The 19,146-nt window shown below is 39.7% G+C and overlaps 1 protein-coding gene across 2 annotated transcripts in view; it reads right to left on the reverse strand.

Annotated features, from left to right (window-relative positions):
* The window catches only part of fer (fer (fps/fes related) tyrosine kinase), a 30,890-nt gene that overhangs the window by 5,895 nt on the left and 5,849 nt on the right, over positions 1-19,146 (reverse strand). For both annotated transcript variants that reach the window (XM_057818936.1, XM_057818935.1), the window contains exons 7-19: positions 18,145-18,282; positions 17,951-18,070; positions 17,652-17,774; positions 17,375-17,573; positions 17,187-17,285; positions 14,426-14,632; positions 14,226-14,348; positions 14,098-14,154; positions 9,034-9,152; positions 8,870-8,964; positions 6,297-6,420; positions 6,059-6,213; positions 41-163 (exon numbers count right to left, since the gene is read on the reverse strand). In XM_057818936.1, the coding sequence (XP_057674919.1) occupies positions 41-163; positions 6,059-6,213; positions 6,297-6,420; positions 8,870-8,964; positions 9,034-9,152; positions 14,098-14,154; positions 14,226-14,348; positions 14,426-14,632; positions 17,187-17,285; positions 17,375-17,573; positions 17,652-17,774; positions 17,951-18,070; positions 18,145-18,282 (1,682 nt within the window). The remainder of the gene's footprint in view (positions 1-40; positions 164-6,058; positions 6,214-6,296; positions 6,421-8,869; positions 8,965-9,033; positions 9,153-14,097; positions 14,155-14,225; positions 14,349-14,425; positions 14,633-17,186; positions 17,286-17,374; positions 17,574-17,651; positions 17,775-17,950; positions 18,071-18,144; positions 18,283-19,146) is intronic.

The raw sequence follows: 19,146 nt of genomic DNA on the forward strand, positions 1-19,146 counted from the left end.
GCGTCGGCTACCTGACGGACGAACCGGCCGCGGCGCCTACCTTTCTCCACCTGCTCCCGAGCCTGCTGGTTGGTCATGCCCGGGTAAGGACACACTCCCAGACTGAAGGTTTCCCACAAGAGGATGCCGTAACTCCACACGTCGCTCTCGGAAGTGTAACGACCTGCCGTGCACAGAGAAGGCCGTTTTTCGTGACGTAACCCTTTAACACCGTACGTGTCGGCAGCGACGCGTTTGCGGATTTCGTCTTTGAAGCTTCATCACGCTGTAATTATGTCACCCACGTGTCGCTGGTTGGTCTCATTTGAAAGTGCAGAAGTTGATGTCCACACCAGTTTTTATTTGAAGTCAATCGACCAAGAAACACGGGAGGTAATGTCGTTTGAGTTTTATAGTTTTATTGCACTCATAAATATGCATTAAAACGCTGCATGTACTATGTATCCATCTCCATATTTCCATCATTTGTCCTTTTTCAAAACCGAAAGCAGCACAAAAGACTACATATCCCAAGATCCGTTGTGATGTCAAGAAGGACGAACCGAATGTGAACATTTTTAATAAATTGCCGAGCTAGGCGCCAGCTAAGGAAAAGGAGGCATGAACACCGGTTGGATTGCGCGAGCGACTTTGAAACGTGCAGAATGAATCGCAAACTAAATTTAGCGCAAGCTAATGCATTTTTTTCCCCATCAACTCAAGGAATAGGATGGTGTATTTGTCGTTTTCCTCGGATTAGTCGGCGTCTCGGCAAGAATTGACAGCAGCGCTCAAACGGCAGAAGAGTAGGCTGTGTGACGTTATATGTGACGCAGCTCAGTGACCTGTTCACAAACAAGCTTTATTGAGTGCGCAAAAAAAAAAAAAAAAAAAAAAACTATCGGGTCGCATGCTTGAAAATATTGAACTGAACTACTTGTCAATATTTTTGAAAATACTTTTTTTCAATGTTATATATATATATTTTTTTCTTCACTATGAATCTTTTCAATTTCTATATAGATGTGTGTTCGAGAAGCTTGATTGCATGTACGTATACTTTAGATAGGTATTATAACCATCACCTTAACTTCACAAAGAGATATAATCCAAACCCTTTTTGTGTTAGATGATATATATAATTTTTTTTCTCACTATTTTGCACTGTATATAACCTGTTTTGACCATAGTATGTGTAAAGGCCAAAAACACCTATGACCATACCCGCTGTTTGTGTTGAACAGTCAAACATAAAACTATTCAATCCTATTTTTTTGTATTGAATGTTTATCCTAACAAGTTGAATACATATTATCAAGCTTCAAAACGGTTGGTCGAGCATGTTTGGTTGTCAATGGGACACCAGCATTACAAATTTTGAAAAAATATTTTCGGATTTTTTTGTCTTTTTGGGTCCAAAATGTGGATTATAATTGGTCAGTGAAGAAAACAACAGTTTGGACATGAAGTTCAAGGTTTCCTGAAAAAAGGGACCCAACTTGGCCATTGTGAACAATTTTTTCTTTGAAATATAAAGGCAACATCAAATGCATGCAAATTCGGCCAAAATAGGCTTAGGTGTTAAAGGCTTAACAGAATGTTCTGTTAACTAATAGATAAAACAATGAGCTCGACGTGATCAGCCAACAATGTTTACGACGACAACATCAAAAAAAGTGAAATTATTGCTTTTAGTTTTAGTGTAGCACACCTACATAAAACTTTTGGAGGCACCACTGGCTGCCTCCGTTAAAATGAACAATACTGAGAGGCTCTCTCAGTATTATACAGCCTTACAGGCTGTATTTTAGAATCATCAAATTACAGTATAATTAGGGTGACTATGTTTTGATTTCCAAAAAAAAGGACACTTGGCCTGGCCTCAATATACTTGAATTTTACTTGAAGTTCACTCAAAGGTGCCTATATCACTTTAATATAATTAAAGTGTGCCTCCTCCATCTGGATAGAAAAATTCAGTTTTATTAGTGTATATTAGGACTGTCTGTTAGGATTAAAAAAAATTTAATCGAGTTAATCACAGCTTAAAAATTAATTAATCGTAATTAATTGCAATTCAAACCATCTCTAAAATATGCCATATTTTTCTGTAAATGATTGTTGGAATGGAAAGATAAGACACAAGACGGATATATACATAGAACATACTGTACATAAGTACTGTATTTGTTGTTTATTGTAACAATAAATCCAAATGGCATTATTAACATTCTTTCTGTTAAAGTGATCCACGGATAGAAAGACTTGTGGTTCCTAAAAGATAAATGTTATAGTAAAGTTATAGTAATTTTATATTGAAAACCCTCTTCATGTTTTCGTTTTAATAAAATTTGTACAATTTTCAATCAAAAGTAGAGTTAATATAATAAAAATAAGTAGTGATGCACGATAATGAATTTTTCAGCCGATACCGATAACCGATAATTTCCTCCTCGTTCCAACCGATAACCGACAATGTCAAGCCGATAATTTTATTAAAGATTTATGTAAAATTTTAAAGTATACACAAGAGAAAATATTGCTGTGCAAAAATAATATTGCTCTTTTTTTTCAACATCAAATGTGAACAAGTAGTAGTAGTAGTAAATTCCAACATCTAAATAAAGACAGATTGTCTGACATTGTGTAATGGTAAACTTTTGGCAACAATTACTTACAGAGTAAATACATAAGTTGCACAAAAATGGCTTTAAAAGTATGCCATTCCTAAAGTATAACATTACTACACAGCAAAAACACAGCTCCTTAAGACTAGTTAAAGTCCCTTGTTTTCAGTGTAAATCTATTGGAAATAAGTTAAATTAACTGCCAGCACTTCAAGTATATTTCACTCAGATTTCTTGAAGAAAAATGGCCAGCTGAAAATAAGATTAACAGCCTTATTTTAAGCAATAAATTATTATACATAATCCTAAAAAAAAAAAAAAAAAACCTTGTCAGAAATGTTCTTTATTCAAGAATATGTATGGTTCAAAACATTATTTGAAAGCAATTTTTTCTTGATTTAGGTGAAAAATGACCTTATTTTTTTAGATGTTTGGGCTTAATAAGAACAAATTGGAATATTTAGTTCAAGTAAGTGGAATAATCTGGCGCATTCAACTAGTCTTCAACACTCAAACAAGATGGGGAAAATTATTTGACTAGATTTTAAGAAGAATGATCTGATTAAGACGTCATAAATTTAAAGCGTACTGAATGCATTACTGACTGGATGACTTCTTTGTGTCGTTTGGTGCATGTTACAATTATCAACTAACCACTGTGCCGTCATGATAAACATGGTTTGTTGACATCACCTGTGTAAATGTCCGTGGCAAAACTGATGTGATCGGCATGTCTTTCACGAAGAATCGTGGTCGTATAAACTGCATAATTTTTTCATCCAGGGGTTTGGCTATCGGGTCATTTCTGGAATTTCCTCCCGCCTGTGCCCTTCAGTCCGCCCGGCTGCCAAATTAGCACCTCTGTTTCGAACCGGAGTGGCGGCGGCAGCTAAGTTCGTACCGGATATCCGCCCGCCCCGGCCGGCTCGCTGCGGCGCATTCGGTGCATGGCTCTGCTCTGATGCTCTACCCGCCTAGGGCGAGGCGGCGGCCTGCCGGACCAGCGGGCTCCGTCGGAAGACAGCTACTTGTCATCTATCGATCTCGTGAGGTGTTTAGCCATAGATGGGAGTTTACCACTCGCTTTGGGCTGCATTCCCAAACACCCCGACTCCGGGAGGACCGCAGCGTCTCTGTATTGTCACAAGCCCCGTAGCTTCCTTTATAGTTTATTTGTTAACAATAGCTTTAGCATTCGTGCTAGCAGCAGCCTCATATTCGTTCCAAAAATCATTGTGATGCAGTTTTAAATGGCTGCTGGGTTAGTGCTAGTGGTGTTCAATGAGGACGCTTACTTTAGGCCTTGAGGAACTGTTTTTGTAGATGGCGAGAGCCACACTGGAAAAGCAACGCACGCGAGTGAGAGCGCCTCAACACTAATGTGTAACACCGCCTCCTCTATGACGCCGTACTCCTAAACCCCTCCTCCCACAGGGGCTTCAGAGAGGGGAGGGGTTGAGCAGGCGGCAGTGAAGAAGTGGAGAAAACTGCTTGGTTGCGCACATTTGGAGGCTAAATCAAGTATATAATTATCGGATTGCAATATCGGTTGATTTTTTTATTATCTGTATTATCTGTGTGACGTCATAATTGCCATTATTGGCCGATAATTATCGGTAGCCGATATTATCGTGTATCTTTAATAATAAGAATAAAAATAAGAAGAATAGAGTGACCAAAGTCTGAGTAAGTTTTACGTGTATTTTGCATAGCTATTTTGATATGGAATGCCAGTTCATTTTTCATTGTTGTTTAACTGTGTGTCAGAATAGGGCCTCATTACTATAGACTGAAGTGCTTTTCTTTTTGTGAACATTATTTTTTTTTGAGAGATAGGAATATTATTTTTGTTGTGCTTTCACTAAACGATACTTATGTTTGTTGTGAAGGAGTTGCCGAAGCTTATGCCAATAAACGGCGCGGTCCAAAGAACGCCTGTGTCCACTCGCCTTTATAAAATATATATCTCTGTACATATCTTACCCAAAATACAACAAGAGACACATGATTGCCACTAAAAGAAAGAAAACTTATCGAAATATGTATGGAGCACAAATAGCAATTTGCATTGCATTGTGCATACAGCATTAACATCTCACAACTACTAATTCTCCCACGTTTAGAAGAAATAACATTAGAATGGAGCGGCGCTGCCCCCAAGCGGCCGGTGGCATTCTCTTCATTTAATGTCCATAAACGGCCTCATTGTAATCTGTTTGAGGCAATGTGCTAGCGGGTTATTCAGTGCATGCGTTAATTGCGTCAAATATTTTAACGTGATTAATTTTAAAAATTAATTAACGCCCGTTAACGCGATAATTTTGACAGCCCTAATATACACATATATACATATACATACATACACATACAGTGGGGAGAACAAGTATATATAGTGGGGAGAACAAGTATTTGATACACTCACAACGGGAAAACCCATTGGCAGTGTATCAAATACTTGTTCTCCCCACTGTACATTATATATATATATATATATATATATACACATATACATATATATATATACATATATATACATATATACACATATACATATATATATATACATATATATACATATATACATATACATATATATAGATATTTACACACACTGGGGCTGTGTTTTTGGGAGTTTTGCCGCCCTCTGCTGGCGCTTGGGTGCGACTGATTTTATAGGCTTCAGCATCCATGAGCATTGTGTAGGTAATTATTGACATCAAGAATGGCGGGCTACTAGTTTATTTTTTGATTGAAAATTTTACAAATTTTATTAAAAGGAAAACATGAAGAGGGGTTTTAATATAAAATTTCTATAACTTGTACTAGTTATTATCTTTTATTTTCTATAAATTTTTATAAATATTTATATATTTTATTAATTTATATATTTATATATTTTATTTATTTTTATTTATCTTTTAAGACCTAAAAGTCTTTCTATCCATGGATCGCTTTAACAGAATGTTAATAATGTTAATGCCATCTTGTTGATTTATTGTTATAATAAACAAATACAGTACTTATGTACCGTATGCTGAATGTATATATCCATCTTGTCTTATCTTCCCATTCCAACAATAATTTACAGAAAAATGGCATATTTTATAGATGGTTTGAATTGCGATTAATTACGATTAATTAATTTTTAAGCTGTAATTAACTCAATTAAAATTTTTAATCGTTTGAAAGCCCTAATATATAATGTTATTGGATTTATTGGGATGACATAATCATTTGTACATCATAGATATCACGTTTTTACATGATGGCAATCATGTTTTCCCGTTATTACATGATAGTTAACCTGTTTTTACATGATATTTATAACATTTTTAGATGATAATAATCACGTAACTCCTGTTCATGTCATCATGAAAATTCTAGTTAGGTCGAAGGCAAATCTATGCTGAATCCACCACTAGTATTTTTGACCGACGAGAGCGGTGACCTACCGTAGTTGAGCGCTTCGGGCGCAGTCCACTTAATGGGAATCTGCTTGAGTCCGGAGGAGGAATAAACGCCATCGTCTTCCTGCCGGCTCATTCCGAAATCGCTAATCTTCAAGAGGCTGCCTTCACCCACCAGACAGTTCCTGGCCGCCAGGTCCCTGAGCAAGCAAGCGGGCAAGTGAGGACGCCGGCGTCAGCGGAAGAGGTGAGGACGTCAATGAGCATGGAGGCGGCCACTCACCTATGGATGCAGTTCTTGCTCTCCAAGTACGCCATGCCCGCCGCCGCATCCCCCGCCAAACGTAGTAGCTGTTTGGTCTTCAACTCGTCCTTTTTCTTCCTCAGGTAGGACAGGAAGTCGCCGCCTGCCAAAGAAGCGGCGTTAGGCCTTTTAGCGGGCGATCATTAAATAATTACAGTGCTGGCCAAAAGTATTGGCACCGCTGCAATTCTGTCAGATAATACTCAAATTCTCCCAGAAAATGATTGCAGTTAATGCTTTGGTAGTAATATCTTCAATTATTTTTAGGGCTGTCAAAATTATCGCGTTAACGGGCGTTAATTAATTTTTTTAATTGATCACGTTAAAATATTTGACGCAATTAACGCAGATGTCCCGCTCAGACAGATTTAAATGACAGTACAGTGAAACACTCACTTGTGTTTTATGGAGTTTTGCTGCCCTCTGCTGCGATTTTATTGGCTTTAGCACCCATTACATTGTGTAAGTAATTATTGACATCAACAATGGCGGGCTACTAGTTTATTTTTTGATTGAAAATTTGACTAATTTTATTCAAACGAAAACATTAAGAGTGGTTTTAATATAAAATTTCTATAACTTGTACTAACATTTTTCTTTTAAGAACTACAAGTCCCTCTATCCATGGATCGCTTTAACAGAATGTTAATAATGTTAATGCCATCTTGTTGATTTATTGTTATAATAAACAAATACAGTCCTTATGTACCGTATGTTGAATGTATATATCCATCTTGTGTCTTATCTTTCCATTCCAACAATAATTTACAGAAATATATGGCATATGTTATAGATGGTTTGAATTGCGATTAATTGCGATTAATTACGATTAATTAATTTTTAAGCTGTAAAAACTCGATTAAAAATTTTAATCGTTTGACAGCCCTAATTATTTTGCTTGCAATGAAAAACCACAAAAGAGAACGGGAAAAAAAAAAAAAAAAATCATTATCATTTTACACAAAACTCTAAAAATGGGCCAGAAAAAAGTATCAGCCCCCTCAGCCTAATACTTTGTAGCAAGACCTTTAGACAAAATATCTGCAAACAACCGCTTCCGGTATCTATCAGTGACTTTCTTACGATGCTCTGCTGGAATTTTAGACCGTTCTTCTTTGGCCAACTGCTCCAGGTCTCTGAGATTTGAAGGGTGCCACTTTCAGATCCCTCCACAGGTGTTCTATGGAATTCAGGTCTGGACTCGCTGCTGGCCAATTTAGAAGTCTCCAGTGCTTTCTCTCAAACCATTTTCTAGTGTTATTGGGTCATCGTCCTGCTGGAAGACCCATGACCTCTGAGGGAGACCCAGCTTTCAACATTATGCTGCAAAATTTGTTGGTAGTCTTCAGACTTCATAATGCCATGCACACGGTCAAGCAATCCAGTGCCAGAGGCAGCAAAGCAACCCCAAAACATCAGGGAATCTCTACCATGTTTCTGGCATATTTCTTTAAAGGCATCGTTTTTTCCCCCCAAAACGTTTTTGGCTTTCTCAAGTAACCTTTGGCAAACTCCAGCCTGGCTTTTTCATGTCTCTGGGTCAGAAATGGGGTCTTCCTGGGTGTCCTACAATAGAGTCACTTTTCATTCAGACACCGACGGATAGTACGGGTTGACACAGTTGTACCCTCGGACGGCAGGACAGCTTGAACTTGTTTGGATGTTAGTCGAGGTTCTTCATCCACCATCCACAAAAACTTTCAATTTTTCTTTCAGTCCACATCTAGGCAGGTTAGCCACAGTGCCATGGGCTTTACACTTATTGACAACACTGCGCACAGTAGACACAGGAACATTCAGGTCTTTGGAGATGGACTTGTAGCCTTGAGATTGCCCATGCTTCTTCACAATTTTTCTTCTCAAGTCCTCAGACAGTTCTTTGATCTTTTTTCTTTGCTCCATGCTCAATGTGGTACACTCAAGGACACAGGACAGAGGTTGAGTCAACTTTAATCCATTTTAACTGACTGCAAGTGTGATTTAGGTATTGCCACCACCTGTTATGGGCCCCAAGTTACAGGTGCTGTTAATTACACAAATTAGAGAAGCGTCACATGATTTTTCAAAGGGTGCCAATACTTTTGTCAGGCCCATTTTTGGAGTTTTGTGTAAAATGATAATGATTTAATTTTTTTTTCATTCTCTTTTGTTTTTTGTTTTTTTAATTTTAGGCAAAATAAAAAAAGATATTACTACCAAAGCATTTGTAATTGCAATCATTTACCGGGGGAAATTGAGCATTATCTGAAAGAATTGCAGGGGTGCCAATACTTTTGGCCAGTACTGTATTAATTAAATTATTGCCGATATGCGATATTATTGTCTGGGGGAAAAAAAGTGTTAAAATCATATTGGACATCACGAGTGTGCTGCTGGAATCAAGGAAGCCGGCACATGCGCCGAGTGCAGCAGCATGCACAAATGTAGGCACACGGTGATATATCGTAGCCGGGAAAACCCGACCTCATTTCCCTTTACCGTGCAATTAATAGACTTATTGTGTATTGTGACAGGCTAAAGAGGCGTCAAAGGACGGCGAGAAAGGTGCCTACCGGGAACCAGCTCCATGACGATGTAGATAGGCTGCCTCTGAGTGCACACGCCAATCAGCTTGACGATGTTGGGATGGTCGTATTGTTTGAGGATCCTGAGCAGACGTCGGGCGCCCGTCAGTCGAAACGCATCGGAGGACAACGGCGGCAACGACATCGCCTACCTGGCCTCGGACAGGAAGCGGATCTTCAGCTCCGGGGGCAAATCTTCTTTGCAGGTTTTGACGGCTACCGCCGTTTTGTCCCGCAGCAAGGTCCCCTTGAACACCTCGCCAAAGTTCCCCTGTTGGCGGAGTCGCAAAATTCTATCAGTTAATACTAAAGATGTCCCGATCAATCGGCATGATCACGTCATTTTCAAAGTATCGGAATCAGCAAAAAAATATCGGACATGCCTTTTTTTAATATATATATATATTTTTTCATTAAATCTTTTCTAATTGTATTTAACGTGACAAACATAATGTGTTACACTCTTCCAGAGTCTTTAGTTTAAGCTTAAGGTAGGGTTATCAAATTTATCGCGTTAACGGTGAGAATTAATATTTTATACATTTATCACGTTGCAATATTTAACGCAATTAACGCATGCGCTGCACGACCCACTCACGCATTGTCGCGTTCAATCTATAATGGCGCCGTTTAACCCATACAGTATATTAGAGCTGAAACGAATACTCGAGCAACTCGAGTAACTCGAGTTTAAAAACTGATCCGAGTAATTTTATTCACCTCGAGTAATCGTTTATTTTGACAGCTCTAAGCAGCACGTTTCGCTCGGACTACTTTTAATGCGGGACAACGTGCTGACGTCACGTGCGTAGAGGAAGAAGCAATAAAACAATATAAAAAACATTTCCGCAGCCGACAGCCGCTCCAAACTACGCCGACGTTGCTAAAAACTAGCCCGCATGATGTTAAGTTGGTAGCAAGTAGCATCTGATGAGTCTCATAGAGATCCCATCTATGTTGAACTACATGCTAAATGACAGACTCGGCCGCGTCTGGGCAGCGTTAATAAACAGCCGCCATTTTAAAGCAGTAGAGCGCTAAACGCTAATAAAAAGCGCTAAACACTAATAAATAAGATTAACGTTACTGTCTGAGTCACTAGCTCACGTAACGTTAGGCCTGCGGAGGGCTAGGTTTCTATTAATTATGACCACTTTCGATGCGTGGCTAACGTGTCTTACATACAGGCTTTAACATAACATAGCTTTGTGGAGTGATGAGGGTGTAAAATAAAAACTCAATAATGCTAACTATCAATTTTAGCTCAGTAGTCATTGCTGGATAAAACACCAAGTAGCACTGGTCCCTAATGTGCTCCAATACAGCCTGTATCATACATTTATTTTGAACACTGCAAAAACTCAAAATCCTATCAGGACTTACAGTTTAGAGTAGCGTAAAACTTAACTAGAACTTAAAAATGGCTTGACACAAATAGAAATTCAATTGAAACACGTGGGAAAAAAATCCTAACTTTTAAGTGATGTGTGTTATCAAGCGTAATGGCATTTTTAGGTATATATATATATATATATATATATATATATATATATATATATATATATATATATATATATATATATTATCAAATAAGATCTAAAGGTTTTTTTGAGTGAAAGCAGTGAATTGGTCTTTTTTTTAAATTCTAGTTAATCTGAGATGCAATTGTTGGCTGTTTTCAACAATATACATCGAAAATAAAGACATTGATTGACTGAAAATGGTTCAAGATTAAATGAAATGTCTTGTTTTCTCATGTATATTTATAATTGCTCTTCACCTAAAAATATATTTGTTTTATCCGATTACTCAATTAGTCGATAGAATTTTCAGTCGATTACTAAAATATTCAATAGCTGCAGCCCTACAGTATATAGAGCTAAAAGGCAGCATAAAATGAGTAGAGAGAATTTTGGCAGCCTTTGGAGCCTTATTTTAAATGGCTTAAGTCATTCAATCCCTCTCCCAACGATTAGAATAATCGTGGGAAGCAATGTGAGGAAAAAAGGTAGTAGTTCATCTTTTTCTGAACACCATATGTTATTTCCCAACACAGAGAAGATATATCAATTGGTACGACGACGCACAGTCATGGGTGCACTTCCCATCATGCATTTTGGCAGAAGTTAAATGGCTACAGTACCATTTACTGAAAGCTCAACAAATACAATAGATGACAATATTTAGTCACAATATACAAAGTCACATTTATCCTTTAAGAATTACAAGTCTTTCTATCCGTGGATCCCTCTCACAGAAAGAATGTTAATAATGTAAATGCCATCTTGAGGATTTATTGTCATAATAAACAAATACAGGACTTATGTACTGTATGTTGAATATATATATTCGTCCGAGTTTTATTCATTTTTTTCTTAATGCATTGCCAAAATGTATATGATCGGGAAAAATTATCGGGAATGATTGGAATTGAATCGGGAGCAAAAAAAACAAAAAACAATCGGATCGGGAAATACTCAAACGAAAACGATCGGGAGCAAAAAAACATGATCGGAACAACCCTAGTTAATACACCGTTGTCACATTTGGAAATTTCCATTTTTACATTTCAGTTTTATTTATTTCAACACTATAAATTCATTTTTGGTAGTAAAAATCAAAGTAAGAAATTGCTACATTTCCTTAATTTTGTATTTATTTCAATTTTTATTGATTATGATTGTATTTAAACCTTTCATGCATGAATTGTGACTTTTATTTGCCCTTTCAGGGCACTCATTTAAAGCAACACTTAGTAATTTTACAACCTCTATAAAATACTTTCATAACATTTGTGTTAGTATGTAGACTGGCAACTAGTTGAATGACACCTCTTAAATCTTGAGGGCGTCTGTATCGCTTTCACCGGCACTAATTAACTTTGAGGAGGGTGGCAGCAACCCTGCCACACACACCAAAAAAAAAAACTACAAATGACATTTTTTGGTAAAAAAAAAAAATTTTTTTTTTTTTTTTTTTTTATAAGATCTTGGTTTTTTGAGTGAAAGCCGGGTTTTTCTTGTTTGTTTTGTTTTCCTAGTCACATCTGACATGCAATTGTTGGCTGTTTTCAACAATGTGCATCAACAATAAAGACAATAAAGAATTGATTGAAAATTTTAAAAAAAAGATTGTCTGAAAATGCTTCATTATTTGGTGAAATGTGTTGTTTTCTCATGTACAGTTGTGCAAAAGGGTATTTAGTCAACCACTAATTGTGCAAGTTCTCCCACTTGAAAATATGAGAGAGGCCTGTTAATTGTCAACATGGGTAAACCTCAACCATGAGAGACAGAATGTGGGGGGGAAAAAACAGAAAATCATATTGTTTGATTTTTAAAAATGTATTTGCAAATCATGGTGGAAAATAAGTATTTGGTCAATACCAAAAGTTCATCTAAATACTTTGTTATGTACCCTTTGTTGGATAATAATGGAGGCCAAACGTTTTCTGTACCTCTTCACAAGCTTTTCACACACTGTTGCTGGTATTTTGGCCCATTCCTCCATGCAGGTCTCCTCTTGGGCAGTCATGTTTTGGGGATGTCTTTCGGCAACACGGACTTTCAACTCCCTCCACAGATTTTCTATGGGGTTGAGATCTGGAGACTGGCTAGGCCACTCCAGGACCTTGAAATGCTTCTTACGAAGCCACTCCTTTCTTGCTCTGGCTGTGTGTTTGGGATCATTGTCATGCTGAAAGACCCAGCCACGTCTCATCTTCAATGCCCTTGCTGATGGAAGGAGATTTTTACTCAAAATCTCTCGATACATGGCCCCATTCATTCTTTCCTTTACAAAAATCAGTCGTCCTGGTCTCTCTGCAGAAAAACAGCCCCAAAGCATGATGTTTCCACCCCCATGCTTCACAGTGGGTATGGTGTTCTTCGGATGCAATTCAGTATTCTTTCTCCTCAAAACACGAGAACCTGTGTTTCTACCAAAAACTTCTCTTTTGGTTTCATCTGACCATAACACATTCTCCCAGTCCTCTTCTGGATCATCCAAATGCTCTCTAGCGAACCGCAGAGGGCCTGACGTGTACTTTCTTCAGCAGGGGGACACGTCCGGCAGTGCGGGATTTGAGTCCCTGGCGGTGCATTGTGTTACTGATAGTAGCCTTTGTTACTATGGTCCCAGCTCTCTGTAGGTCATTCACTAGGTCCCCCCCCGTGCGGTTCTGGGATTTTTGCCCACCGTTCTTGTTATCATTTTGACGCCACGGGGTGAGATCTCGCATGGAGCCCCAGATCGAGGGAGATTATCAGTGGTTTTGTAGGTCTTCCATTTTGTAATATTTGCTCCCAGAGTTGATTTCTTTACACCACAGACAAACTACAATTTTGTTTCTGGTGTCCTTCGACAGCTCTTTGGTCTTGGCCATAGTAGAGTTTGGAGTGTGACTGACTGAAGTTGTGGCCAGGTGTCTTTTATACTGATAATGAGTTAAAACAGGTGCCATTAATATAGGTAACTAGTGGAGCCTCGTTAGACCTCGTTAGAAGAAGTTAGACCTCTTTGACAGCTTGAAATCTTGCTTGTTTGTAGGTGACCAAATACTTTTTTCCACTCTAATTTGGAAAAAAATTCTTTAAAAATCAAACAATGATTTTTTTCCCCCCACATTCTGTCTCTCATGGTTGAGGTTTACCCATGTTGACAATTACAGGCCTCTCTAATCTTTTCAAGTAGGAGAGCTTGCACAATTGGTGGTTGACTAAATACTTATTTGCCCCACTGTAGTAGTTTGGTTTTTTTTTTTGAACAATTTTGGAACTAATGTACCAAACATTAAAACCGGGAGGTGCATCAATAATCTATTTATAATCGAATCGGAACCTCTGGAACGTAATCGAATCGTTAGGTGCCCAAAGATTCCCACCTCTTGGTGCAGCCCTACTCAAGTAAATGTAACTGAGGAAATGTAACGCCTTACTATTATACGAGGCGGTATATACTAGATTAGCAAGCTGCAGCAAGAGACACCCGTAGGAATCAAAGACTCAAAACAATAACTTGTACAGGCTGACAATGGACTTACAAAATGGGAAAAGCTAAGTTATACTGTTGAGAACCGTGTTAGAAGTATTTACAAAACAAAAAACATGTTTAATGTCTATTGAAATATTAGGGTCATTTGGTGACTAATTCAAGTGCATTTCTTACATATAGGTCATTTATTGACACATTTTTGGGGGGACTCGGGGCACACTGACCTTGCCCAGCAGCTCGCCCAACGCTACGTCTTCGTGGTTGAGGATCCACTTTTTGTCCTGCCGCAAAAGAGAAGAAGACTCAGGCTTCGGGTTCAGCTCGGGCGCAGATTAGCTGCAGTTTTGCTTGCCTTGACCACAGGGTTGAGGAGCACCACGCCGGACTTTTTAGTGATTAACTGCTTAGTGGAGAAGTGGTGCTCGATGAGCTGAGGGATGGTGGCGAAACCTGTCCCCTCAAAGCGGTACTGACTCTACAGAGAAAGACGTTTGGTGTCACGCCAGGGGGCAGAGCCAATCAAAGCGGCGGCGGAGACAAAGCAGTGCGTACGTCGGCAAACTGAATGATGAAGTGTCGCCTCTGCTCGTCCGAGAAGACGGACAAGACGTACTCGCCCGGTTTGCCGTGGCTCTCCCTCACCAGGAAGTCGCCCTGCTGCCGGAGCAGCTCTTGGGCTTCCGTGCGAGGGATGGCGCCGTGGTACCACTCCTGATCTGCCAGGGGGCGCTCGCACGAAGGGATGGTGTCAAAGAAGTGCTGGGGGCAGAAGAAGAAAAAAATGACTTTTTACATTCACTCTTCCAGTGCCATTGAAGATGATCAACATCCTGCTGCGAATTAAAATCAGTTCATGACGACTTGTACAAATTCAATCTAGGGCTGCAGCTATCGATTATTTTACTCATCGATTAATCAATGAACGACCGTAATTTTCTGACTAAAAGCCACTACTTTTTCCCCTCATTTTGAATCCTGTGGCTTATAGTCCAGTGCGGCTTTTTTGTTGATTTATTTGGGTAAACAGGTAACACTTTTAGGACTGCAGCTATCGATTATTTTAGGAATAGATGAATCGATGAACTATTTAGTTCGAATAACGAGTAATCGGATAGGGGACATAAAAATTTAAAATACCTGAGCTAAGCCTCAAACGGTATTAAAAAATGAATGATGATCGATGTACAAAAAAAGAACAGCTTCCTAACTTACAAAGCAAAAGTCCGCTAGCTTAAATGCTATAAAATGCTAACTTTTTTTCAATGCTCTTAACAAATGGTTCAGACACATATTCCCACAAAAAATGGCTGAATATACCGATAAACTAAATTACGAATGCATTAAAAAAAAAAAAAAAATTAGCTCAAACAAAAGCTTATGTTGGTCTTAACAGGGAGCGACCAGATTCAGCCATGTGAAATGATGTAGACTTGAGGGCCATGTATCCACCCAAATCAATAAAACTAAATGCAAACACTTTCAAAACAAACCATTACAACGCCACTTTAAAAGAATAGTTGAAGCAGCAAAATTTAATTTGAATCTTTTTTTCCAAATCGAATACTCGAGTTCACCGATTAATCATTGCAGCACTAAACACTTTATTTGACAGCGGCGTCATATGATAGCCACAAGACCGTCATAATTATGAGATAACATTATCATGGGCATTCATGAATGCTTATGACTAAAGATGTGCCGATCGGGTCCGATCACGTCATTTTCAAAGTATCGGAATCGGCAAAAAAATATCGGACATGCCTTTTTTTTTTTTAATTATATATATATTTTTTTAATTAAATCGTTTTCTAATTGTATTTAACGTTACAGACAAAATGTCTTACATTCATCCAGAGTCTTTAGTTTTGGCTTAAAGTAGGGCTATCAAATTTTTTGCGTAAACGGCGGTACTTAATTTTTAAAAAAATTAATCACATTAAAATATTTAATGCAATTAACGCATGCGCTGCACGACCCACTCACGCGTTGTCGCGTTCAATCTATAATGGCGCCGTTTTACCTATATATAGAGCTAACAGGCAACATAAAATGAGTAGAGAGAATTCTGGCAGTCTATGGAGCCTCTTTTTAATTGGCTAAAGCCTCAAAATCCCTCTCTCAACAATTAGATCGTGGGAAGCAATGTGGGGAAGAACAGTAGTGGTTGATCTTTTCCTTAACACCCTGTTATTTCCCAACGTAGAGAAGATATATCAATTGGTGCCACTACGCACAGTCATGGTTGCACTTCCCATCATGCAATTGGGCAGAACAGTTAAATGGCTACAGTATCATTTACTGAAAGCTCAACAAATACACGAGATGGCAATATTTAGTCACAATATACAAGTCTTTCTATCCGTGGATCCCTCTCACAGAATGTTAATAATGTAAATGCCATCTTGAGGATTTATTGTCATAATAAACAAATACAGTACTTATGTACTGTATGTTGAATGTATATATTCGTCCGAGTTTTATTCATTTTTTTCTTAATGCATTGCCAAAATATATATGATCGGGAAAAATTATCGGGAATGATTGGAATTGAATCGGGAGCAACAAAAAAAAAGCAATCGGATCGGGAAATATCGGGATCGGCAGATACTCAAACTAAAACGATCGGGAGCAAAAAAACATGATCGGAACAACCCTACTTATGGCATATATCATTAAGTGTCATCTGGCGACTTATGTCATTTATATCCAACTCGGATCTTTTACATTCATTCAAAATGGAGATAATTTGCCGGATGACACAAAATGACAGCTGTCATAAGCATTCATTAATGCTTATGGGAGTGTCATGTCATAATTATGATGGTCTTATGACATTCTTATTGCGCCACTGTCAAAGTGTTACCAAATACCTTAACTAGCAACTAATGAAAAAACTAGAACAGTAACTGAAGAATTAGCGCAGAACATGTATTTTGATTTTTATTTACATCCGTAGCGCTGCAATGCATGCTAGGAGGCATGCTGGATGACAACAGGTGGCAGCACAGGTTGACGGTCTCCCCCAAGGGAGCAGTGATGGCCATATGAAGTGTCTTGAAGCAATTAAGCTTTGCAGCCAATTGGTTCAAAGCTTCATGGTGGTTCATTTGGTCTTATGACAGTCTTATGATGCCGCTGTCAAATAAAATGTTAACGGTTTTGGTGTATATAACGCCATCAATTTTAATACAGTGAGGACAGCAGCGGCTTATAGTCATGTGCGGCTCATCTATGAACAAATGCCGTTTTCACGTCAAACTTGGTGGATGGCAGCTTATAGTCAGGTGCACCTTACAGTTAATGCAATGCTCACCGAGGACGATGAGCCCAACATGGCTTTGGGCGAACGGATCATTCCGGCCAGCGAGTGTCGCAGGGTCTCCAAGCGCGAGCTCTTCTCCTTGCCTTTATCCTGAATAGACCAAAGCGCATGCTTTTATTGAGAAAAGCTCCGGTGAGTGCCGGCGGCGTGTTTTTTTGTTTTGTTTTGTTTTGTTTTACAGCAGAGCTGACGGAGCGGGTGTCATCTTCGTAGGGCAGAACAAGCGAAGGCGGCGGTGGTGGCGGGGAGGCGGCGGCCGCCATCTTGGCGTCCAGCAAGGCCTTCTGGGAAGAGAGGCGGGCTTCGGCACTGCGCAAGGTTTGGACGTTTTGACGCAGCTCCAGCAACGATAGTTTCTGACTCAGCAGCAGCACGCAGCTAAGGACAGACGGACAAACGCGCTCGGATCATAGGGACGCTTCGGCAGCTTAACCCGCACGTTTCGGTGGCACGAACTCGGACTTCCGGTCGGCGTTCTGCTGACTGCTATTGATCTTGGCGTCTAGGTCGTCCACTAGGGCCTCTTTGGTCCTCAGGTTCTGCTGAGTCAGCGCCAACTCCTCCGTGGCCGACGACAACCTGGACACGACAAAAGCCCACCCCCAATTACACTTGAAGTTAATGAGTAAAACAGCATTAATAACAATTAGCGTAATTTTTTGATTATAAGGCATACCAAATTTGACACGAAAACGGCATTTGTTCATCGATAAGCCGCACTGGACTAAGAGCACACGTGTGCATCTGGAACTCACGTGGCCTGAAGACTATCAGCCGTCAGCGTGTTCCAGAGGATCTCGTTGGCCGACACGTTGTCCGTCTCGTCTAGCAAGGACGTGTCGAACTCCACGCTGGCTTCGGGCGTCTCCGGAGACCTGTCGGGCAAAGGAAAGAAAAGGAAGTGAGCCCGCCATGACGAAGCGTGAGCGAGCTAGCCAAGAAGTCCGACCTGTAGGCGTCGATGAAATGCTGGTACTCCACCAGCGGGTCGATTTGCTGAACCGCCGCCGAAATCTCTCGATGGACTTTGACCACCTCCTCACTCAATAGACTGCTGATCTCGCAGTACTCTTCCAAAATGTTTTTCCTGCAAGCCCATCCGCAAGAATACTTTGTTGAATGTTACTTCATTTATTTCAAGATATATATATATATATATGGCGGAAAACACTCAGGTGATTTGAAGTTCCACTCTGAGAGCCCCAATTTGGCTAACTTTCAAAATTGTCTGATATGCATGTGTGATACATCATTGGGAAGCTTAAAATCTCAATTTTCTGGGGAAGAAAAATTTTGAACAGGAGGGCATTTTTTCAAATTTAAGTGAGCGGGAGGGGTGGAGTGTACACAAATCAGCTATGATCTAGAAACCTGTAATCGTGTGAATCCCTTGTGAGTGTAAGCCCGTTGGCGACCCACCCTACGCTACCCCATCGCCAGTCCCAGCACCGAGGCCCCCCACCCAAGCACGCACAATCACATCCACCTAAGCCTGTCGCAATATGCAATAATTCCATTTATCGCGCGGTATACAAAAACGAAGACGGTAATTTTCCTGCTGCGATTTATCGCCTCGCGTGCACGTGCGCGCGCTTGCGTTTGTCACGTGCGTGCGCGCGTGACGCACGCGCTTGCGGCAGATGTGTGGCAGACGTGCTCGGCAGCGCTGTTTAAAGTTCAGCTTCCTTGTGCCACTCTGTTTTATTGACTTCTGGGTATGTTCGTTTTATACATTTGAGTTTGAATGACCGTCATTTAATGGATGGAGGCAGGGCCGAGTCCACTCTCGGCGCACAGCAATGAGCGAGCGGAATGAGGAAGAGGACGAACCAGTCTGCAAAATGTTTCTGGAGGTTGTTTCAACAAAGATGGCCAACAGAATAAATCTACATGCTCATTTGAAACACTGTCATCCTCTCCAGTTTTCACTGCTTAGTAAGAAAACTGCATC

Source organism: Corythoichthys intestinalis, chromosome 17 (genome assembly GCF_030265065.1).
Source record: "Corythoichthys intestinalis isolate RoL2023-P3 chromosome 17, ASM3026506v1, whole genome shotgun sequence".
Taxonomy (NCBI): Eukaryota; Metazoa; Chordata; class Actinopteri; order Syngnathiformes; family Syngnathidae; genus Corythoichthys; species Corythoichthys intestinalis.